We start from the raw sequence: 24,799 nt of genomic DNA on the forward strand, positions 1-24,799 counted from the left end.
GGTCTGAATTTTGGAAATTTGTCCTGGAAATTATCTGGTAGCATCTACTCTATTCCAATCACCACTGTACGTTTATGATCTGGATTGTACTGACAGATCACAGAAGCTTAGTATGAGCTTAATCTTCATATTGACCCTCACAAAATCCAGAAAAACTAAGAAAAAAAAGCCTTTCCTCCCAGTTCTTCCATTCCCATTATTCCATTGTGTCATCGCTTTCAATAAATATCCAAGGTCTAAATAAATATTTACAAATTATTTTTCTAACTTGAAAAAATGGCTAAATGATTAACGGGCATTAGTTGAGTCGAAGACCACCTTTTTGAAAGACCCTTAAATGGTGAGACACTTTAAAAGAAAAAGTTGGTTAAATAAACTTTACACCTATTATTAAAAATTGTCTCTGAACATGGATGCAATTTATATATATACCTATACATAAAATAAACAAGAGGAAGGAAAGAAGGAGGGTGGGAAATCAGTTTTCAACTATCGATCCATTCCTATTGGTAACGCTTCTTTATCCAGACATTCCGCAAAAGACAGACTTTTTACAAATCACAGCATCTTTAATACAGGAAAATTAACATGCATTATTCTTCATTCTAAGTATAGAGATGGCAATAACCAATTATTACAGACATAACTGCTTCTGTGAAACTTAAGTGCTTCCCCATCCCCCAACTTTAACTAATTTACTGTTGAGTAAGCAATGTAACATTCGATATGGTAGGGAAGAGGGCTGTAATGGAACAAATTATTAAGCCTGTTTTCTTCTTATGCCTCATCCTTATAGCTCCATATATGACGAAATGTAAAACTGGGTGTTTTTTTTTCCTTTTTTGGCTTTTTTTTTTTTTACAAGCATTCATGTAAGAAGAAGGATGAAATGTGCAAAAATGTAAATTTAAAATTTAAATATTTTTTTCCCTCTAAGATCTGGCTCAGCAAAAGGCTACCGCAGTCCCCTGTGATTTTTAAGCGATAAGATCAAAGCTAATATTTTTTGTTATAAAAGCTATATATTGAAAAAATAATAATGAAACAAACACAATTGGGGAAAAAAAGTTTAAGAAAAAATATGCAGGACTAGCACCTGCTGTGTCAACCCTGTTCCCAAATTCAATCATATACCCACTGGTACAAACCAATAGATAATGCCTTTAAACAGTAAATTAAGCTGAACAAAACCAGCTCATGTGATTAACAGGTAAGTGTTACATCCAGGTAGTATGCTTTTTTCTTCTTTTCTAAACAATTTTAAACTTCTTACATTCAGATCTCTTTAAAATGCTCCTGTCATTATATTTCTTAGTCTCTAAGAAACCTAAAAACTTTGCTTTATTTTTTTTTAATTTGCTGAAAACTCAACAAATCTCCTAGGTTAAAATTTACCAAAAAGTAATGTGCTCCAGCAGAGATTCAAATTGCCTTACTGTCACAAAAAAGGGGAAGGGAGAACAATTTGAGTGGAGCATTAAAATACAAGACTGAAATTTAACTGTGCAAAAAGTTCTTTACGAAAAAGTGTTTTAAAGGCTGGTGCAAAAAATAAAACTGGGGAGCGAATTCTAACAATTCCAACCCCTTCGAAACAAACTGCAAAAACACCCTCCCCCTCAAAAAAGAAACCTGCTGCGTCAGAGGACAGCACTAAATCAGGGTGACTCCTTCGCAGGGGAAGGGAGCTTTCATCTTTTTCGGCGGCAAGTGCGTTTGTGCTCAGCATGCCAGTGTTCCTGCTGACACTTGATGGAGCAATAGGAAGTGTTCCAGCAGCAGTGATACATGGCCTCCTCTTCACAGTTGTAGCACTGGGGTGAGAAAGGGGAAAAAACAACATGGAATTATAATCAGGCACACACAGTCTTCGCCTCCTTGCTTGTTGCTTGTCTTACAGCTTCCCTCTGTTGGCCCAACACCTACTCTCTCAGTATCGGTTTCTGGAAAACATTGCAAGTCTGAAACAATCCCACCAGTTCTATCTGGTGGCATTAGGTATAGAAATAGCTTTAGGGCTGACTCACAACGTATCACACTGACTGGGTTCGCACAACATGATAACCCATCATGGGTAACTAGCCACAATGGGTTGTTGTGTCATCCAAACCCAGACTGCTTCCTACAGGGTGGCTTATTTTTTGGCAACAGGCCACCCTGATGACCCATGGATTATTCTAGGTATAGTTCAATCCACAATGGGTTGTCATGTCATCAGAACTCTGGAAACCAATTTCATTGTGGGTTGTGAGGAATCTGCTACAGAATCTTGCCACTTGGCAAGAGCAGCAAGAAACCCTGCCGCTTTTCACAACCTCAGCCTTCCCGCCGCCAGTGACAGGCCCTCCACTGATGCCCAAGCAGCACTTTGGAGCGACCATCACTGGTTTGCCACCCTTTTTAAAATTATTTGTTCAGTCCCCCAAAATTGCACAAATGTGTTCATAATTTTGTTTTATTTATTTTTTTGTCGGTCTTTCACAAGTGTGCTCTTATGGCTGCCTGATGTGTGCAGTCTTGTCAGGTCAATTTCCTTGTACGTTTCAGCTGTCAAAGGGAGTGCAAAGGAGGAGTAGGCAATATATAAGGAAACTGACAAAAACTGCATATAGGTTGATTTGTACACAGTTGCCAGGGACCAATTGCTGAATTGTCAATCGAAAAGCATCAATAAGGGGGGAAAAACAGCAAAGGTAGGTGCACCAAAGTGGGAGAGAGGACAATATCACCCCTTTGGCAATGTGATCCTGTCACTTTTAAGTGTTGAACTGACACTTCTTAGTGCCCTCAACCTTTTCAACTGGAGTAGTTGGAGACTTCCCCGAGTCTCCAACTACTCCAGAAAGGGAAGATTGTGCCTAGTGATGTATGAATCCCCTACCTTCTGGTCCAGGGCGGCGGAGTTTGTAGAGGGGCCCTCCGTGCCGCTCAGGGCCCTCGAAATCCTCTGGAGCTGCTCCACGTCCAGGGCAGTTCGCGGAGCAGCTGTCCGGCTCCCTATATGGCAATACGCTAATGGTGGCTGCCTTTGACCTAATTGCAGCCGTTTCCAGCTGTATTTAGGTCAAAATCAGTGCTTTACAGCCACAAGTGGCATACAATACACCATTTGCATCTGTATTTGATCCAGCAATAGGCTAATGGCAGCTGCCATTAACGTATCGCCTTGTATAGGGACCTGGGGAGCCACTCCGGATGAAATCCTCCAGAGCTGGAGGTAAATGGTGCTGTTCCGCCGCAGAATCTGGAGGTCGGATTCCTTGGAATCCAGCCTCATTTGAGTCCGCGGTGGAATTCTCTGACATCCCTAATCATGCCCCCACCCTTTTCGAGGTTCTTTTTTGGAGCACTTATTGTTACAGTTACTGTGGTTCCCTGACAGTTGTGAAAACAACAAAGAAAACAACAAAGAATGTGTGCAAATTTAATGGCTGGGAAGTAAATGGAAGGGAATTTTGCATAAATTTAATGGCTGGGAAGTAAATGGAGGGGAATTTTGCATAAATTTAATGGCTGGGAAGTAAATGGAGGGGAATTTTGCATAAATTTAATGGCTGGGAAGTAAATGGAGGGGAATTTTGCATAAATTTAATGGTTGGGAAGTAAATGGAGAGGAAATCTGCACACCTGCAGTAACAGCTCCGTTAACCCCTTCCAGAACAGGTTGAATTCCAATCCATGAGTCAGTCTTTCTACTGACCAACATCACCTCCATCTTTCCTGGGTTTAACCTCAGCTTGTTCACCCTCATCCAGCCCATCATTGAACCCAGGCAATGTTCAAGGGTTTCCACTGCTTCCTTGGTGTTAGCTGACAAAGAGCAGTAGAGCTGGGTGTCATCAGCATATTGGTGGCACCTTACATCAAAGCTCTGAATGACCTCTCCCACAGTTTTCATGTAAATATTAAATAGCATGGAGGACAAAATAGAACCCTGTGGAACACCACAGGCCAAAGGCTGTGGAGGCAAACAGTAATCCCCCAGCACCACCTTCTGGGCACAGTCTGACCGAAAGGACCAGAACCACTACAAAACAGCACATCCCCCCACCCCCACCCCAAGGCTTACCAGATGACTACCAGAGCTGTCAGAATAAGAATTTGTGAATTTAAGAGCTGCATCCACTCCAGAAGATTACAGGCCCCTATAGTGAAACATTTCACAGACATGGGACATGATGAAAATTATTCGAAGTTCTAGATTACTGAAAAGGTTCAGGGTTGTGGAACTAGACTACACCATCTATTGAGAAGAAAGGAAACTTTCTGGATATATACATTAAGAACTATGTTGCCTTATGGGCAACGTGCCATATCTGTAATTTCCTTTGTGCCAATTTTCTAATCAGTTTTATATTAGACTTGCCATTGTTTTATTCTATTACTTGCTTGTTGTATTTTAGCAATATAGATTTTTTGACTGTATATTTAGGATTATTTTATTTGTACCATGTTTGTAAGCAGCTGTTCTCTGTGTACAGAGTGTAAGATCTTACATGGGTGTAAGATCTTTTTGGCTTCCTGGTATGTATGTGGCTTTAAAATCTCTTCAGGCTCCTTGACTTTGGGAGTAATGCATTCAGTATTAGGTAATTATGGGCACTCTCCCTTTGCCAAATTGATAATGCACCTGCATTGAGCCTTGATTAAGGCTTTTATTTAGAAACCCAGATTACAACAGTAGAAGGCTACTCACAGTGTTCAAGCCACATGGTGGAGTTGGACATAGTGCTAAAAATCTCTTCTTTCTTAAAATAGAGCTAGATACAGTCCTGCTTTGTATACACTGATGGAAGAAATTTACCGTCTCGGGTAAGAAAGTTGTAAGGGTTTTAGCTGATGGGTTGCTCTTGTTGCTGTAAGGGTTTTTTTATTGTGGTGTGATAACCTGGGGATTTTTTATCAGGCGTTTTGCCATGTTATGTTTTAGGTACGGGACAAAATGTTTATACTCGCCTATTCAGCAGACATACATATGTAACGTTTGGTGAGAAGCCAGTAATCCTACTAGTTTAAAAACGGTTGGTAAATATACTATTTTTATTATTTTTCAGCTACTTTATTAATCGAGTCAGTAATAATTTTTTATATTTAAATCTGTTTATTTTTGTTTTGCAGGTTTTATGTAGAATCTCTGCAATTATGAGATATTAGTTGTAATAGGTGATTACATGGGCTGCAATTTGTGTTTATTTTTCCCACTGATGAAGACCGTCTAGGTCGAAATGCATATGGAATAGGGGCTATACACACTATTGTAAAGTGTGTATAGCCCGGTATTGATACCAATTATCATAATATGTATGTAGGGAACACTTGAGGACTGTTTATAGATTTTTTAACCTAGTTTGTAATATTTGATTAATTTTTTTTTAAATTATATTAGAATTGTTTGTATATTTAACACACCTGTGTGTGTGTATGTGTTTGTGTATACACACACACACACACACACACAGATAGAAAGAGAGAGGCAGAGGGTTTCCTATAACCTATACTGTTTGAAGGTATCAAAGGCCACCAAGATGTCTAAGAGAATTAATAGGGTTGCACTCCCCCCATCCAGTTCCCAGCATAGGTCATCCACCTAGGCAACCAAAGCAGTCTCATATCCTGGCCAAAAGCCTGATCGAAACGGGTCCATAATCAGTTTCATCTAGATGCATTTGGAGTTGCAACACCACCACCTTCTTGATCACCTTAGCCAATAATGGTACATTTGAGACTGGCCTATAGTTAGGCAGATTTCCTGGGTCAAGGTAAGGTTTCTTTAATAAAATTCTTATTACTGCCTGTTTTAAGCAAGAGGGAATACCCCCTTCCACAAAGAGGCATTAATCACTTCCCTTAGCCATAGCATCAAGTCCCATCCTAGCCGAGGTCATCAGCCAAGAAGGGCAAGAGTTGAATACAAGGGTGGTGGCTCTCACTGCTCCAGACACCCTGACATGACACAGGAGGGCCTAAGGGTTACCCATTTCAGAACTGCCCCCCAAGCTTCCCCATATTAATTAATGTATCAATTTTTTAATCCCACCTTTCCATCCATGGTGGCTTATAAAGAATGATAAAAATCGATCAAGACAAAAATGCAAAAATACCGCAAGGCCAACAAAAGAATAAAAGCAGCAAAAGCATCTGAGCAGCATCAAAACAACATGAAAACAAAGGAGCAAAGGGCAATAAACCACAGGGGCAAGTCAGTGGCCATTCAGGTCATATGTGAACTGGAATGCAGCATCTTAAATCAGGCATCTAAAAGAAGGTAAAGAAAGGGTGAAATGAGCTCCCCAGCAAAGAGACTTCAGAGTCTGGACCCCACCACTGTAAAAATTGTGCCCCATGTTCCCAGCTACACACTTCAGCAGGGCCTCTGCTGTAGACCTAAGCAACCAAGGATTTCACTGCGGTTTAATGTGTATTCTGCATGTCTGCATTTTAAATGGCCTAGAAAGATGGCAGCATTAACACTGTCTCCAAGGGTTCTAACGTGTTGGTAAGGGGGTTTCATGGCTAAGCATGGGAAGCTGGAATTAGGGTTGTGGCAAAGCACCACGAGCCCCTTCCTCCTCTAACTTGAATCTTGCCTCTCATGTATAGAAGATTCACATGCTTAACCCATTAATATGAAGACACATAGGATCTCCATGAGAGTTGCTAACCTGAAAGCCAGCATGTTATCTAATATAAGGATCTTCATGTCAGCAGTAAAAGCATTGACTTCCTCCTGTTCCCCTTTAAGACTGAATTGTAGGAAAGTTTATCTCCAACAGCACTTGCAACTGCCTATCCCCTGGCAATCTTTATTTCTGGATTTTCTGAACTAGTTAATTGGGAACCACTGGGGACCATTACAGTCTACATCCTCTGAATCAAATCACAACTAAAAAAACAAACAAATGCAGCATTTCCATATTACACACTAGACAAGATCAGGCCCAGAGACTGTAATAAAGCTAAAGCAGTGAAACTCAGTTTGAATATGCCCCTATAATTCTTGGATATAATGGTGTCCATGTCCTGTAAGCTAAGTAAGTACAATGAAGGTAGAGGGAACATAGGATGTCACCACTTTTTGTAGCTTTCAGGCCAAACTGATCATGCTGTAAAATAGTGCTTCATGTGTCAATAGTGCTGTAGGTCAGAGAGACGACTAAGTATGGTGATGAGGGGTGGAAGGGACAGATGAGGAACTCTAAAAAAAGAGGAGTCTTTCTACATGTCCGTAATAGGTAATAGATACTTTAAAGGGAGAAATAGGGACATTCTCATATCCTGATCCAACTGATTAAAGATCCCTACAGAATTTGTGCCAGTATAGCTACAGCAGCATCATGTGCGAATCAAGGGGAACTATGCTATGCTGTATGGGGAAATCCCATTATAAGCAGCTATTGCAGAGTATGATGCGTGCAGAGTTACACTGATATATATGGCTCTGTAGCGGCTGAAAGTCCTTAGAATGGCCTATTTGTGAATTGCCTCTCCTGCCACCATACTTGTTCACTCTTCTGTGCATTTTTACAAATTTTGCATGCAGCCACTGTAAATTTCTGAAGCTCCGAAAATGTCCTTATCCCTTAAGCAACTGGGGCAGCTCTTAGGCGGCAGGAGTTAGCGGTCTGATCTCTGCTGTGTCTCAGTGCCATATAACGAACAGTCAGTCTAGCTGGATTAGTTGCCCTAAGAAACCAATAATGGCCTGGGTACCTATATACAACTTGTTCCAGGCTTGGTTCCTCAGTCTGAGCAACTTGTTCTTGAGTAGCAACACTGCCTTGCATTACTATCTTTTCTGGAACTCATCCCACCCTTGCCTCTGACCCACTGGATCCTGATCTGTTTGCTACAGCCTAAGCACTGCCTGTCTGGACCAAACCGTTGTCTCCACACTTACCACCCAAGAGCAGAATCCTGATGAAGCCTGACAACCACATATGTAACAGTGGTTGCTGTTGGAGCAGTAACACTGACTCTAATTGCCTTGTTGTTCTGGGTCATTATGACAACTGAACAGAGGAAGATAATGCTTAACAGTGTGATAGCCAGTGTGGTGTAGTGGTTAGAGTGTTGGACTGGGACCTGGGTTCTAGTCTCCACTCGGCCATGAAGCTCACTGGGTGACTTTGAGTGTTGGACTGGGTCACTGGGTCAGTCACTGACTCTCAGCCTAACCTATCTCACAGGGTTGTTGTGAGGATAAAACTGAGAGGAGGACCATGTAAGCTGCAGAATGAAAAAAAGGTGGGATAGAGATCTACTAATAAAATAATAATTAAAAAATGGTGGAGAACAATCTGCTTCAACTACAGCAAGCACCAAGTGGAAAGAAGGATGCACCAGAGATTTGTAAAATGGTTGTGCTGCAAAACAACTGGAAGATAACCTTCAGCTAGAAGGGAAAGCAAACAATGATCCCAAGGCTAAGAGTGCAGAGTCAGCAGAGGTAATGGAGAAAAGAAAAAGCCTGACATGTTCCCCATGCATCTGCAGAAGTAGCCTCCAGACCACAAAATGCTCATGCCATATATATCATATATATCCATCAGTCCTGATAACACCACCACATGCAAGGGTTAGTGATTTATGGCTAGTGATGCTTACCCACTGCTTCTTCTTGGTCTGGGAAATCAGTTGCTTGTGCTGGCTGGCTAGCTTCTTAACTTCTTCTAAAAATTCCTCTTTGCACTTCTCCTTCACCTGCTTCGTCTTTCTGTCACACTCTGTCTGCATATTTGCAACAGCTTTGTTCACAGCCTGCCTTTTTTCCTCCTCCATTTCTGTACGGAGCTGAAATAAAAGAAGCAGGTGAATGAGTGAATGGCAAACAAATCACCATATAGGACATGATCTACACCAGTCGATTTTAAAAGCAAATCACATTATCCATTGCTTTCCAAGGTGGAGCTGGTCCCCACCGCTCCCTTGATTCACAGTGCATTTATGTTCATGTAGGTGGAAATGTTACCACTAGCGACACTGGAGTTCTCCTAGGATACCAACTGGTGTAGCAGGCATCACAGCGGGGTCACTGGGGCAAAGCTGACACATGGTTTGGAGGGATCAACTGCACTGAATCATTCCTGACAAAAGATCTTTGAGATTTCCCCAAGCGGTGTCTGCAGTGGAGTAAATGTGCAAATCGCATCAGGTGTACCACTGATCTGTGCAATCTGGAATGTGGGTGGATGTACAGCTGCATTTCTCCAGTTTTAAACAGGCACTTCCTGTTGCAGGGCACCCCACCCTATAACACCCCTGACTCAAGCAAGTGCAGGCAGAATCTTAGAAAAATACTGAAATCGTTTCTGATTGAAAAGAACGCTACATAATATCCTTGTAACAACTTGCACAGGATTTAAAAAAAAAATCAAACTGTTTTGAAGATTTATAATTTTTTTTATGGAGTCGACTATATCTGAACAGACCTACCACTGGAAACAAACAACTTATCTGTGGCTGTTATTTCTTACATGAGAATGAGGGAGCTGAGGTTTGCCTAAGGTCAGCTAGTGAGTGCTGTAGAAGGCTGAAGCAAGATTTAAAGCCAGGGGGGCGGGGGGGGGGCGGGCTTCTAGCTCAACAGCTCATAGTCTACACCAGATCTCTTTAAATGTAGCATCCTGTATGGTTCCACCTTTATATATGGGCATGCCCACAGGGCTCAAGATCCTTGCAGCAGGACCTCAGATGTCTTGTCTAACATCCTCTTCTTTAGAAGAGTTCTCCTGCAAAGTGATCGGCCAGAGGTGATCACCCATATGTGGAACAGTGACCACATTCTGAAGGGACCCCTGCCCCCTATGATGTCGGTGTAAAATTCAATGGTGGTGCGAGTTACCTTCTCAATAGCTTCTCGCACAACCCTCTCAGTCTCCCGCTTATGATCAGCCTTGATTCTTTCTTTGAAGTCGCTGAAGATTTTGGTGTATTTGTCATGGCACATGTTTTGACACACTCCGTCGTTATTGGTCTGGGTGCTCCGATGCAGCATTTTTGGAGAAGAGGCACTTAATTTCTTGGTCTGGGTTGAGACTGAAACTTTTTCAATGGGTTGAGGCATTGTGGAAATTTCCTGGCTTGAACTAACTGCTTCAGTTTCAGGCTCTGGCTCCTAGGAAGAACCAGCAAAATGACTCATCTTAATGGCTAATGAAGATGACCACAATAATCTGGGTTTCACAGATAAAGAATGGAATACATTGAAGCAGTGTATAAATTAGGTATAAACATACCCTTGCAGTGTCCTCTGAAGATAAAAGGGTAAGGCTATATACTATTACAGTGTTACAAGATTAACACAGATGACCATGCCAATGGTACCCAACTACCTGATTAGGACGGGAAGAAATCACGTCTAGTGTAGGAATGAATTAACCTGCCAAATTACTATACAGTAATAATAAGCACTCTGTTCTTTCGGAATGGAAAACTAGGTATCTCTGACTCTGGCTGCATAGAAATTAGAGTTTCGTGCATAACTAATACACATGTACAAATGCACTACTAACACACACACACACATTTATTTATTGCTGTCAATCTCTTAACCATAGTTAGGAGATAAGGAGCAGGTTGCAGGCTTGTGCACTCCTTTCCCCCCTTTTGCAAACCTGTTCCAAACCTGGTTTCAAACTCTGGTTAAGATAGGAACCCTGGTTAACCATGGCTAGAGCTGGTGCAGATATAGTGCTAAACCGTGGTTAAGACAAAAAAAGGGAAGCAAGGGGAAGTCATACTGGAGAAGTCAGAAGGGAGTGCATGAGCCCATGGCCTGCTCTCCACCTCTTAACTATGGTTAAGAAAATGGCAGGGTTACATCTGTACCAGACCATATAATATTATATTGTGGAATTTTGTGCTTTCTGGTCACTTAACTGACAAAGATAAAGTTAATTTTTGCAGTCAATTCCTAATTAAATGTCAGCAAGTTTTATTTATTGACATAGAAGTTATATTAAAAAGTTCCAAATTGGACCAATATGTAAGACACATTAAAGCAGTATGTTGGTAAAAGAAGCTTCTGTTTACATCAACAGATTCAAATGCACTCTTTAAGAAATGGTGATCAATTCTCTGCCATTCACACATTCAGTAAAGATAAGGCATAAACTGGATTTGTGAATGATAAGAAAGGATGCCTCTGCAAATTTGTTCCGCCTTATCCACAGGTGCATGCACCAAATGTCATGCTGTTCCTTACTTCCTTTTTGGGTTCCACGCTTTGATTACGTCTTCCTTTCTTTGCTCTTGGTTCCTGAGTAACCTTTAGCTGGGGATATTGTTGAAGAAATAATATAGTATTAATGCTAATGCCATAAAACAATAGTTCAGAATTGCCAATAAACAATGACTGTTTTTTGCAACAACAAAATGTCGACTGATATAACAAAATGCAACCTAAAAAATAAATGCTTATTAATATCAGTTAATTTCTCTCTATATACTGAACTGTGGAACGTTTAAAGCACACCGCATACAATGTCAGACTTGTAAAGGTCCTGAGAAGGACACAATGCTACCAAGTTAGTAATGTAATTAGATCTCAGGGTGACATTGCTTTACCCATTAAGCTATAAAATGTCCATGAGCTTTCAGAGCACCTGAGAAATTCTATCTCCAAAGGAACATGGAACTTTTTCCCAAGACAGCAGAATGGAGGCACATTCAAACTTGGTTATATAATAAAACTGGGATAAGCCAGGCAGACATTCATAGGAGAGCAGACTAGATATTACTGACATGTTACAAACCATGAGCTTTCACCCTTCCAAGGCATCAAGAGTATGAAAAATAAAAACCATATCCCTCAAACAAAAAACCCAAACCCCATAAATAGTCTTAGTATCTGAATATAGTAAGAATCAGACTACAAACAAAGCAATTAGGGTAACCCCAAATCTGTGATTGCTTTTAACAACAGTTATTTAGCTATAGAACAGTAATAACACCTCACCCACCCCATCAGCTTCTTCCCCAGGCCCTGCCCCTCCCTAAGCAGGGAAAAGTTCTTATCTCTGATCAGCAGCTGAGTGATTCAGTCCTGCTTACTTGTGAAACTTGTTCTGCTTACTACTGAGTAGTTTTTGCATACGTTTTGTATTTGGAATGCTATCTGAAAGTGCTGCTGAGAGTTTCAGTGAGTAGATATACAGAAACGTAACCTGCTTTGAGAAGGCTTAAAATAGATAAGAATCCCTTTTTTGGCCTTCCCCAGTCTGCCTTTGGCCTCACCCACGGTTGGAATACAGCCTCCAAGACCTTTCCCAGATTGGAATTCAGCCCATGGACTAAAAAAGGGACTCCTCTGCTTTAGATGGACTATTTTGAAACATCTGGCCTTACAAATGACCATAATCCTCAATCTGTGTACACTTTCCCCTTTTTATTCCTTGTTCAAATGGTTGAAATTCTTTGAGAATCAGGATCGCAGAAACAGAATACATTATTACCATAATCTACTGTGGAGTTTCTGTGGGGTAGAATCGGCTGCATAATTTGTGTATTTACTCAAAACAGAGATACATATAGCCCTGATAATAAAAAAAGCAGAATAAAGCAACAGCCTGACTTTGTTTAAATCCACTGCAAGTCAGCCTTACCAGCAGGTATGACTTTCCAGGACAACTCACCTGTTCATTGCTAGTGGAAGAGATGCTGGACTCTGCTTCCTCCTCTCCTTTATCCTCATTCTTTGATTTCCAGAATCTCCCATCCCGAAGGAAACGCTGGTGTAATTCTAGCTCGTCACATGCTTTTTTCCAGCCCATGCTGCGTTTTACATGCAGCCGATGTATATTAACTGTGATGTCTTGAATGTTTTCTGAAGGGATCCAGGCCCTGCTCAATGTAAATAAAAAGACAAATTTAAGTGCAAGTGTATGTTATACATACCATAACATTAACTAGTCCAGCTTTCAAATGATAGTCTTTATACAAAGACCGTTGTACAGTTTCAGACTCATATGCAAAAATAAATAAATAAATAAAGCAAAAGCATTCTTCTGCATTTCCACACATGCACAATTTTAATTTCAACTTTCATTTCCTCTAAAAAAAAAAAGCAAGTTACTAATCCATCTAGTTCTTCCAATAGGCTTCTAACTATGCAAGCAGTGTCTGTAACAGGTTGCAGTGTTCAGGCAGCAGAGATTTTGACCTCCTTCATGCATAGCTGTAGTGGCATTGGGATCCCACTGCTTCCTGAGGAATGATCCTGGCCTAATGCCAGTCAGGTGAGAAAGTGATTGTCCATGTCTCTGTAGTTGACTCACCCACATGCAGCACAGAGTTATATGGGATCACACCGCAGGGAAGCGACACTCACACTGCTCTGGTTAGATGTGAAGGCGTCCTCTTATATTTGTAAGAGCAGAAGAAATGCCATGCTAGAACAGACCAAAGGCCTATCTCATCCAGCATTACCTTCCCACAGTGGCCAACCAGATGCCTACGGGAAGTCTACAAGCAGGACATGCGTGTAATAGCACCCTCCCATTTTGTGTTCCCCAGCAACTGGTATTCAGAGGCACACTGCCTCTGATAAAAAAAGGCGGGGTATAAATGCAATAAATAAATAAATAAATAAATAAATAAATAAATAGTGATCTCCATATTTTAACTATACACTGTGAAGAAGTACTTTCCCCTTTATCTGTCTTGAATCTCTCACCACTCAGCATCACTGAATGACCCCGGTTTCTAGTATTATGAGACAGGAAGAAAAATGTCTACCTATCCACTTTCCCTACACTATGCATAATTTTACACAACTCTATCATCCCCCTTCTGCAACGAGATCGTTACCGTGTCGCGGTGCTGGAGCTTCAGCACCTCAATGACGCCATGAGCTAAACCGTGAAGGGACAACCAAGACGGGAAGGTCATGGCAGAGAGGTCAGACTAAATACGATCCCTGGGGAAGGAAACGGCAACCCACCCCAGTATTCTTGCCGTGAAAACTAAATGGATCAGTACAACCAGACATGTCGGTATACCATCGGAAGATGGGACTCCCAGGTCGGAAGATGGTCAAAATGCTACTGGGGAGGAACAGAGGATAAGTTCAACTAGCCCCAGATGTGATGACACAGTTAGCTCAAAGCCAAAAGGACGGCTAGCGGCTGATGGTGCTCGTGGTGAATGACGAATCCCATGTTCTAAAGATCAGCACACCACCGGAACCTGGAATGTAAGATCTATGAGCCAGGGCAAATTGGATGTGGTTATTGGGGAGATGTCAAGATTAAATATGGACATTTTGGGTGTCAGTGAACTGAAATGGACTGGAATGGGCCACTTCACATCAGATGACCACCAGATCTACTACTGTGGACAAGAGGACCACAGAAGAAATGGAGTAGCCTTCGTAATTAATAATACAGTGGCTAAAGCAGTGCTTGGATACAATCCAAAAAATGATAGAATTATCTCAATTCGAATTCAGGGTAAGCCATTTAACATCACAGTGATCCAAATATATGCCCCGCCCACAGATGCTGAAGAAGCAGAAGCAGATCAGTTCTATGAGGATTTGCAGCACCTACTGGATAATATGCCAAAAAGAGATGTTATTTTCATTACAGGAGACTGGAATGCTAAGGTGGGTAGTCAAATGACACCTGGAATTACAGGCAAGCATGGTCTGGGAAAACAAAATGAAGTGGGACATAGGCTGATAGAATTTTGCCAAGACAACTCACTGTGCATAACAAACACTCTCTTCCAACAACCTAAAAGATGACTTTATACATGGACTTCACCAGATAGTCGACACCAAAATCAGATTGACTACATCCTTTGTAGCCAATGGTGGCAGACATTTATATAGTTGATAAAAACAAGACCTGGAGCTGATTGTAGTTCAGATCACGAACTTCTTATCACAATTTAGAATCAGACTAAAGAGAATAGGGAAGACCCACAGATCAGTCAGATATGAGCTCACTAATATTCCTAATGAATATGCAGCGGAGGTGAAGAATAGATTTAAGGGACTAGATTTCGTAAACAGGGTCCCGGAAGAACTATGGACAGAAGTTCACAACGTTGTTCAGGAGGCGGCAACAAAAAACGTCCCAGAGAAAAAGAAAACCAAGAAGGCAAGATGGCTGCCTGCTGAGACACTGGAAGTAGCCCAAGAAAGAAGGAAAGGAAAAGGCAACAGTGATCGGGGGAGATATGCCCAATTAAATGCAAAATTCCAGAGCTTAGCCAGAAGAGATAAGGAATTATTTTTAAACAAGCAATGCGTGGAAGTGGAAGAAGATAATATAATAGGAAGGACAAGAGACCTCTTCCAGAAAATAAGAAACATTGGAGGTAAATTCCAGGCAAAAATGGGTATGATCAAAAACAAAGATGGCAAGGACCTAACAGAAGCAGAAGAGATCAAGAAAAGGTGGCAAGAATATAAGGAAGATCTGTACAGGAGGGATAATAATATCGGGGATAAATCTGACGGTGTGGTCAGTGAGCTAAAGCCAGACATCCTGAAGAGTGAGGTTGAATGGGCCTTAAGAAGCATTGCTAATAACAAGGCAGCAGGAGACGACATTATCCCAGCTGAACTGTTTAAAATCTTGCAAGATGATGCTGTCAAGGTGATGCATGCCATATGCCAGCAAATTTGGAAAACACAAGAATGGCCAACAAATTGGAAAAAATCAACTTATATCCCCATACCAAAAAAGGGAAGCACTAAAGAATGTTCAAACTATCGAACAGTGACACTTGTTTCACATGCCAGTAAGGTAATGCCCAAGATCTTGCAAGGTAGACTCCAGCAATTCATGGAATGAGAATTGCCAGATGTACAAACTGGGTTTAGAAAAGACAGAGGAACTAGAGACCAAATTGCCAGTATCTGCTGGATAATGGAGAAAGCCAGGGAGTTTCAGAAAAACATCTATTTCTATTTTATTGACTATTCTAAAGCCTTGGATTGTGTGGATCATAACAAATTGTGGCACGTTCTTGGTGGTATGGGGATACCAAGTCACCTTGTCTGCTGCCTGAGGAATCTGTATAACGACCAAGTAGCAACGGTAAGAACAGACCACGGAACAACGGACTGGTTTAAGATTGGGAAAAGAGTACGGCAGGGTTGTATACTCTCACCCTACCTACTCAACCTGTACGCAGAACATGTCATGCGACGTACTGGGCTTGATGAAGCCAAGGCTGGGATTAAAATCGCTGGAAGACACATTAACAATCTCAGATATGCAGATGATACCACTTTGATGGCTGAAAGCGAGGAGGAGCTGAAGAACCTTCTGACGAAGGTGAAAGAAGAAAGTGCAAAAGCTGGGTTACAGTTAAACCTCAAAAAAACCAAGATTATGGCAACCAGCTTGATTGATAACTGGCAAATAGAGGGAGAAAATGTGGAGGCAGTGACAGACTTTGTCTTTCTAGGCGCAAAGATTACTGCAGACGCTGAGTGCAACCAGGAAATCAGAAGACATTTACTTCTTGGGAGGAGAGCAATGACAGATCTTGATAAAATAGTGAAGAGCAGAGACATCACACTGACAACAAAGGTCCGCATAGTTCAAGCAATGGTATTCCCCGTAGTAACCTATGGCTGCGAGAGCTGGAGCATAAGGAAGGCTGAGCGAAGGAAGATAGATGCTTTTGAACTGTGGTGCTGAAGGAAAATTCTGAGAGTGCCTTGGACTGCAAGAAGATCAAACCAGTCCATACTCCAGGAAATAAAGCCAGATAATATCATGAAATAATATCAAACCCTCACTTGAGGGAATGATATCAAAGGCAAAACTGAAGTACTTTGGCCACATAATAAGAAGACAGGACACCCTGGAGAAGATGCTGAAGCTAGGGAAATTGGAAGGCAAAAGGAAGAGGGGCCAACCAAGGGCAAGATGGATGGATGATATTCTGGAGGTGACGGACTCGACCTTGGGGAGCTGGGGGTGTTGACGGCCGACAGGAAGCTCTGGAGTGGGCTGGTCCATGAAGTCCCGAAGATTTGGAAGCGACTGAACGAATAAACAACAAAAACAACAACTATCATCCCCACCATCTTACTGGTCGTTTCTCTAAGCTCTCCCCGCCCTCTTGTATTGTAACCCAGTAACTTTTCCTCATAGTGGAATTGCTCCAGCCCCTTGATCATTTGTGTTGCCCTTTTCTGCACCTGTAAGCTCCATTCATTCTCTTCTGCCTACAGGAGAGACCATGGCTCAATAATAGAGATCATGCTTTGCATGCAGAAAGTTCCCAGGTTCAATCCAGTTAAAGGAATATCTGGTAGAGCAGCTAAGGAGCTGCTGCCAGATGTTGCTAGAGAAAGGCTGACTTCGTATGAGGCAGCCGTTACATGCTGGCTACCCCTCATTTAACACTGCCTATCCAAATGTGGTAATCCTTGCTGAAATAAATAAAAATCCAAACTGTGCACCATCTCAAATAAAGTCTTAAGTAATAAGCAATATCATCATCATTTATTACATTTATATCCCAACTTTTTTCCTCCTTAAGGAACCCAAGGCAGCACACATAATCCTCCTCTCCATTTTATCCTCACAACAACAACCTGAGAGGTTGGGCTCAGAGTAGGTTGGGCTGAGAGTCTGTAATTGGTCCAAAGTCACCCAATGAGCTTCCATGGCCAAGTGGGGACTAGAACCTGGATCTCTCAACTCCCATTCCAGCGCTCTAGCCACTACACCACACTGGCTATAATATTTTTCCTATATTATGCTGATTTGTACATTATCATAAGTGCAGATAGTCTTTTTGACACAAGATTTAGTATTCTGGCCTGGTTTAGACACTACATTGCCAGTCCAAAAAGCCACGGTTTGTTGGATCACAAATGCACCCTATGCCTGTGTAGTCTGTCCTCCTTTCATGTACCTGGCTTAATACAAACCAACTTGGTTTGTTAAACCAGTGTACTGTGACGTCTGAACAAGGAAACTATGATTTAAACACTCCATACAAATTAAAATTGCAAACACATGGCTTGAAATCCTAGTTTGCAAGGAATGTTCAAACCACAGTTTCCCAGTTTGGACATCAAACTGTAGTTTAACAAAACCAAAACATTCTGTATTCAGCTGGGTAAGTGAGGGGAGGAGGGAGTGCATGTGCACATAGTACATTCCCGATTTAACAAATCATGCAGAAATCTGAATAGGGCCATAGATTTCCATGTGAAGCCCCCTGTGCCCCCTTTAAAGGAAGTTTATTTGACTGTTGTTCCAAACTTCTAGCATAAACAGGATGTGCACATGAAAAGTGTTGCCAAATCCTCTCTTTCTTTGCCACCCACAATAAAATGGGTGTGCTTTGCCCAGTGTGATATAACTTTGTGATATGACTTCCCAAATAAGGCTAACTTTAGGGTGCCAACCTCAAGACATCTGTGTTTCTGTGTGTCTAATACGCTCCCAACTAATACATTAGGTAAGTTGGTCTAATACATACTATTCTTTTATAGAGACTTGACGCTTGAGTCAGGCAAGCATTGTATCATTCTTTTATCTAAAAGATATCAGAGTGCATCCCTGGGGCAATTCTGAAAGTGGACCCTCTTGTGAGTCACTTGGTAGTTTCTCATATATATTCTAAAATCATGTAAGGGGGGCGGGGACAAGTTCCACCAAATTTGGGACTATCTCATCTGGGCCTTTGGAAATCAAGTATAATCATCAGAAGCTGCAGGCATGAAAATACCTTTGGTGGTGATGGCCAAAAAAGCGAACATCAACCTGATTGTCCTCTTTTTGCATGACTTTGGCAGGCCAGAATCCAAAACCTTTCATTTTAGCCCAAACCAGCTCATGATTGGGTATCTGGAAATTAAAGAAGCATGTTACAGTTATGGAATTATTTGGGATTGTCCTGGGATCTAAAATATTACTATCTCATAATCAAAATGAAATTTATTGATGTTAGCATTAAACTATGTCTTAATATGCAGAAATCATAAGAATCCCAATACTAAACACTTTGGCCATTTGAACACCAGTATCAACACTGTATTTTAGGATGCTGTGCTGGCATAGTATTAATTATATCCAATCACATATGGGCTGGCACAGTGAGTCTGAGGATTAGGTTGCTGGCTTAAATTAAAGAATTCCAATTTAACTAGTTTGCAGTAACATGTTATTTGTACCAGCAGAGGCTCTGGTGCACATATGATGCACACTTTTGGCAATCCTATTCTTATGTACACGGGAAATGATCCATGTGTACTGAGGAACCTGTGCAGGTGAACTAGAGCTGCCACATTGGAGCCAAAGTTGTGAAATGGGTTTAAGACTAGTACATTCGAATGCTCACCTATTGATTGTTCCCAGCACCTGGTATTCAGAGATGTATGGCTTCTGTACATTTAGATTTCATTTAGGAATCATGGCTGGTAGCCATTGCTAGATTTATCCTCCATGAATCTGATTGATGCTTTAAAAAGCCATCTAAGCTATCCACTATATCTTGTGGCAGTGAATTCCATATGTTAATTGTGAGTTATGTGAAGAAGGAATATGAATAAACAAACTTACACAAGGATAGCAGAACCAATTGTCAGGACGTGCATTTGATAAATAAAAACAGTTCTTGCAAAGCTGAAGCTCATCCAGCTGAAAAAAGAAACATACTGTCAGCCCCAATAATGTATTTTCTATGATGCTGAAAAGCATTATTATATCAACTCTAAAATGATGAGGTTTGAATAGGTTTTTCATACTGGTACCTGCCTTTGCAGAATCATACTGGTTGTACAAACCTAAGTCTTAGAATCCTTTTATTTATTCCAAGGATGAAAACAAACGTTCTTTAGTATTTTAAACAAACTATAACACATGTGACAATGATTAGCGCACTTGGAAGATTTTCCAATAGCATACTTAGAAGATTTTTTAAATACCCAAAATAATTTGACTACAGAAACATAAATATGACAGGTGTCATCATCACCATTTAGATGTCTCTGTTTTTCTTTTAAGTCAGAATGTGGCTTCAGTTTTGAATCAGAAAATGACAAACACTTCTGATGTAAATGGAAGCAAATGCAGTAACTGGAAGGTAAAACCTCACTTCTAATTTCTTATTTTCCTTTCCATTAACTGTCAACTACCTCTTACATAAAAATGTGCCCCAAAATAGATTTCATTTTCTACTTCTGTTTGCTTGATTTCTAAAACCTAGCTGTTTCAACAGACAAAAGGGATTTGGAGTCCACAGTCAGAAGGGAAGAAAGAATAGTAGGTAGGTAAGTTTGCTAAGATGTGACATATTATTAAAGTTTAAAATATTCACAAAACACACAAGGGCATCTCACTTGCAGCTATCAATGATGCATCAACTGCTGGAAAAGATTTTCCTTATTTCCAGGACAACTTGCAAGACAAATGAACCCACTGGCATATGGAAACTGATATGGAAACCAAGCAGTACGGAGCCTGGTCAGTCCAGTTGCTCTGGAACTGCTGGAGCATTCTAAGGCCTCCTGTGAGGCCTTGGCAAGGCACTTTGCGGATAAAATTGATCAGATCAGGATTATTACATGCGCCGTGGATACAGTTAGTGAGCGAGAGGTGGCCTGTGGCAAACCGGTTTTGTGGGATCGGTTCCAGAATCTTCCTTCTGATGAAGTGGACATGGTGGTTTCATCTGCAAAGCCGACCACCTGCTTACTTGAGCCTTGCACATCTTGGCTCATTATGAGCTGCAGAGAGAGACTGGGTGAGGGGATCAGGGCGGTGGTGAATGCCTCCCTTGAGGAGGGAGTGATGCCATCAGCCCTCAAGGAGCCAGTGATAAGACCACTCTTAAAGAAGCCCTCCTTGGATCCCCAAGTTTTGAACAACTTTCGCCCAGTCTCAAATCTGCCATTTTGGGGCAAGATCATTGAACGGGTGGTGGTAATGCAGTTGAAGGCACACTTGGAAGAAGCCAATTATCTAGATCCATCTCAATCGGGCTTCAGGCCTGGGCATGGGACAGAAACAGCCTTGGTCGCTTTGGTGGATGATATGAGGAGGGTTTTGGATAGGGGTGAATGCTCCTTCCTTGTTCTCCTCGACCTCTCAGCGGCTTTTGATACCGTGGACCACGGTATCCTCCTGGACCACCTGGAGAGGATGGGCACTGGAGACATCATATTACGGTGGTTCCGGTCCTTCCTCTCTGGAAGCACCAGAGGGAAGCACTGGGAGAGGAGGTGTCGGACCCATGGCCGATCACTTGTGGGGTGCAACAGGGTTCCATATTCTCCCTGATGTTATTTAACATTTATGTGAAGCCCCTGGGGGCTATCATCAGGAGGTTTGGGGTGCGGTTCATCAATATGCAGATGAGACACAGCTCTACCTCTCATTCAAATCTTCACCAAGGTTGGCTGTAGAATCCCTATCTAAATGTCTGGAGACGGTGAGTGGCTGGATGGGGAGGAATAAGCTGAAACTGAACCCTGACAAGACCGAGGTACTTTTGGTGGCAGACAAGAGTAGGTTGGGGGATGTTGACTTGGTGCTGAATGGGGTACAGATACCCTTGAAAGACCAGGTCCGCAGCCTGGAGGTCATTTTAGACTCCCAGATGTCCATGGAGGCTCAGGTGTCAGCCGTGAGCCAGACAGCGTTGTATCAACTCCATCTGATACTGCGGCTGCGCCCCTACCTTCCCAACCATCTGCTCCCATCGGTAGTACATACCCTGGTCTCCTCTTGTCTAGACTACTGTAATGCGCTCTATGTGGGGTTACCCTTGAAGACGGTTTGGAAGCTGCAGCTGGGGTGCAGAAAGCGGTGGCTCGCCTGATTAGAGGCAGCTGCTGGCATGATCACATCACTCCGGTGCTGAAGGAGTTGCACTGGCTACCAGTTGTTTTCCGGGCCAAATTCAAGGTGTTGGTTTTGACCTTTAAAACCCTATATGGTTCCGGCCCAGCCTATCTCAAGGAGTGCCTCCAGCAACACCAGACAGACTGCTCAACAAGATCAGCCTCGGATGGCCCATCAACCAGGACAGCTAGGCTGGTGAGGATGAGGGAGAGGGCCTTCTCTGTGGTGGCCCCCACTCTGTGGAACTCCCTCCCTAGGGAACTCCGCCATGCCCCTCTTTAATGAGCTTCCGCCACGCACTGAAAACTTCAGGCAGGCATTTGGGGTGGGTTAGGGTATTTTTACACATGTTTAATGTGTAATTTTACTGTTTTAAATTGTACTGTTGTACATCGCCCATAGTGGCCGGGTGACCAGCCAGATGGGCGATTAAGAAATTTAATAATATAATATAATATAATATAATATAATATAATATAATATAATATGCAATTATACTGAAGTCAAATGGCAACTACTGGATATTACTTACCTCATGGCATGTATCTTTGTAAAGCATCCTGGCTATATCAGCTTGCTCACTGTCCGCTGTAAATAAGAAAACCCACACTACTAAGTATTCCTATTGAAACTTCCGTGTAACAACAACAACAACAACAACAACAACAACATAATTAAAAATCTTGTCAACTTGAAGGACTAAAAAGCATCATGGGATTCAAGGTTGAGATGGATACATTTATAATGGTTATTTAGTTATTTCTATTTTAATGCCTCAGAGCTGATCAACATTTCTTGTGCTAGTCATAACTGCATGGCTATGTTCCCCACAGCAAATATGTTTAATATGAAGGGCAAGTTCCTAAACATGTGGTGGACCTGGGTACATGCCAGAGTGTGATTAGGCCTTCCACGTCGTGCCTCCTTATTGTGGGAAACACAAAGTATAGCCACAGCAAATATGATTACCACCCAGAGTGCTATGCAGCTCTCTGTGGTGAGGAAGGGGCATTTGTCTCTCTCCCCTTCCCCATTATGCACTTTGGCTCACTACAGCTGTTTAGAGCAATTAGCTCTAAAAACACCTGCCTGCAGCACACCTGCTAACCCTCAGGTTGTGATACACTGTAATTGGGACTGAGCAGGCTGATCTGTGAAGAAGTTGGCAGATAGTAGGCTAAGCCAGCAAGGTTTTTTTGGGGAGAGGGGGTTGTTGTTGTTTTGCTTTTGATCTCTCCATGGCTCTACCCACAATTAACCCATTCGGGGAGCACGCGCACACACACACACACACACATAATTGAGAGGCACACCAACACTGAGGTGACAAAGCTAAAGAATAAAACAACATATTCAGATTTTTAAGTAAGGCTGAGCTGAATATTCATTATTTTGATTTTCACATCTAATATTGCTCTTTCAACAATGTGGAACTTCTTACTGACAAACAGGCAAACTATCTTAAAAACCAATGACTTCGAGGCCATTTAGAGAGTAGCTGGTTCTAGCTTTGGAACTGTAAACTGCAGGTGCAAACCCTAATGGTGCATGCCTGGAGTCTTAGGAAGGACTTGTGCAAGATAAAGGGTGGGGGCAACTGGCAAGTGAATTCTGTATCAGTCAGGATGGGAAGCTTCCACAAGCTGGGTCATTTTGGACTAGTTCAGGATAGTCCAAGTCTTGGGGCTGATGCTGGAGAGCATTTCTAAGCCATGTCCACATGGGCTAGCTGACTCAGGGAATGCCAGGTCCCCAAAGCCCAGGCAACATGCTTGAAGGTGAAACAGACCCAATGAAAACTAAATAACGTTTTTGAAGGGGTGCCTGATAATGGGCAGAAATGAAACTGTATGGTGGGCTTCAGCTCAGCCCTATACTTCATAACCCACCATATCCCTCAAAAACCTTTTTAAAAAGATGTGTGGGCTCTTTAAGACCCTATTATGCACATTCTTTCCAATTCAGCTGCACTTACCTCCATAAAAAATCATTGTATTATGTAGAAGCAGCTGAGCATCCGCTTTGAACTCTTCATAACTCCTGTACTTTCCTTCATTTACTTTCTAAAAAGATTGAAACAGAATAATCGAGACGTGAACTAGAGCTACCAACCAATCAGATTTAAGGTGCATGTTATCAATGATTTCTCCATTACAATTTACATCACGAGGGTCCAATATTTCCATCTACACATAGCAGAATTACAGACAACAGTATTCATGAGGTCCCAGCTTCAATCTCTGGTGAAAAGACATCTGGTAGCACATTTGGGAAAAGGCCCTGCCTAATAAATTTATCAGGACAGCTTCTAGATAGAGTTTCTTGGTACATGATTTCCCATCATGGACCTCCTGGAGTGGAATTGTTCTGGAAGAAGTGGTTTGAGGACTGCAAACAATAAAATGTACACACCTCTATGTAGCCCATTCACATTTTCAAAAGAAGACTTCACATTAATCTTCTTTTGAGAAGGCAAAACCTAACCATTCCTAGAGCTATAAGAGAAACATACCTCTTGTATAGTTGGAACATCAACGGCTGTGTGCACCAGCCTACGATACATTGGGTGTTTGTTGTCCTTGCCTTTCTTGTTTAGATCGATAGCCTAAAAGCACCACAAAACATCAATTTAGAAACTGGTCAGCCTTGTAGGGGAAAGAAGTATTGTAAAGGTAAATCATTAAAATAATTCATAAGACTTCAGATGAAGGACCAGAAGCACATCCATCTGAGAGGTAAAATTGTATGGCCCATAAGTGAACATTTTGTAATCTTTCTAATCCAAAAATGCATTGAAATTGGGGGCATCTCAGAAAGGCTATTCTTGCTAAAAAATGAATAGTGTAGTCAAGGGACAAAACCCCTAGCATGTTTCTCTGCACTCAGGATACCGAGAGGTGATTCCTTCCCACAAACAGCTTTATAAGTTTCAAACAGTTTTGGGGAGCAATTTTCAAATAAATTCTGCTAGCTTGAAT

General features: G+C 41.8%; 1 protein-coding gene across 23 annotated transcripts in view; it reads right to left on the bottom strand.

The window, feature by feature from the left end:
• Positions 1 to 824: 824 nt before the first annotated feature.
• ZMYND11 (zinc finger MYND-type containing 11) overlaps positions 825 to 24,799 on the bottom strand; it is a 120,552-nt gene continuing 96,577 nt past the window's right edge. For 18 of the 23 annotated variants that reach the window (XM_084859272.1, XM_084859259.1, XM_084859268.1 and 15 more), the window contains 10 exons: positions 24,334 to 24,426; positions 23,797 to 23,884; positions 22,354 to 22,409; positions 19,539 to 19,616; positions 18,706 to 18,824; positions 12,633 to 12,840; positions 11,204 to 11,272; positions 9,842 to 10,114; positions 8,605 to 8,790; positions 825 to 1,814 (listed from right to left, as the gene is read on the bottom strand). In XM_084859272.1, coding sequence (XP_084715398.1) covers positions 1,692 to 1,814; positions 8,605 to 8,790; positions 9,842 to 10,114; positions 11,204 to 11,272; positions 12,633 to 12,840; positions 18,706 to 18,824; positions 19,539 to 19,616; positions 22,354 to 22,409; positions 23,797 to 23,884; positions 24,334 to 24,426 — 1,293 coding nt within the window. In that variant the 3' untranslated portion in view covers positions 825 to 1,691. The remainder of the gene's footprint in view (positions 1,815 to 8,604; positions 8,791 to 9,841; positions 10,115 to 11,203; positions 11,273 to 12,632; positions 12,841 to 18,705; positions 18,825 to 19,538; positions 19,617 to 22,353; positions 22,410 to 23,796; positions 23,885 to 24,333; positions 24,427 to 24,799) is intronic. The other 5 variants (XM_084859274.1, XM_084859265.1, XM_084859266.1 and 2 more) reach the window with 1 other exon arrangement.

This window comes from Heloderma suspectum, chromosome 5, assembly GCF_057233095.1.
Source record: "Heloderma suspectum isolate Gila_16-S chromosome 5, 16-S_ref, whole genome shotgun sequence".
NCBI lineage: Eukaryota > Metazoa > Chordata > Lepidosauria > Squamata > Helodermatidae > Heloderma > Heloderma suspectum.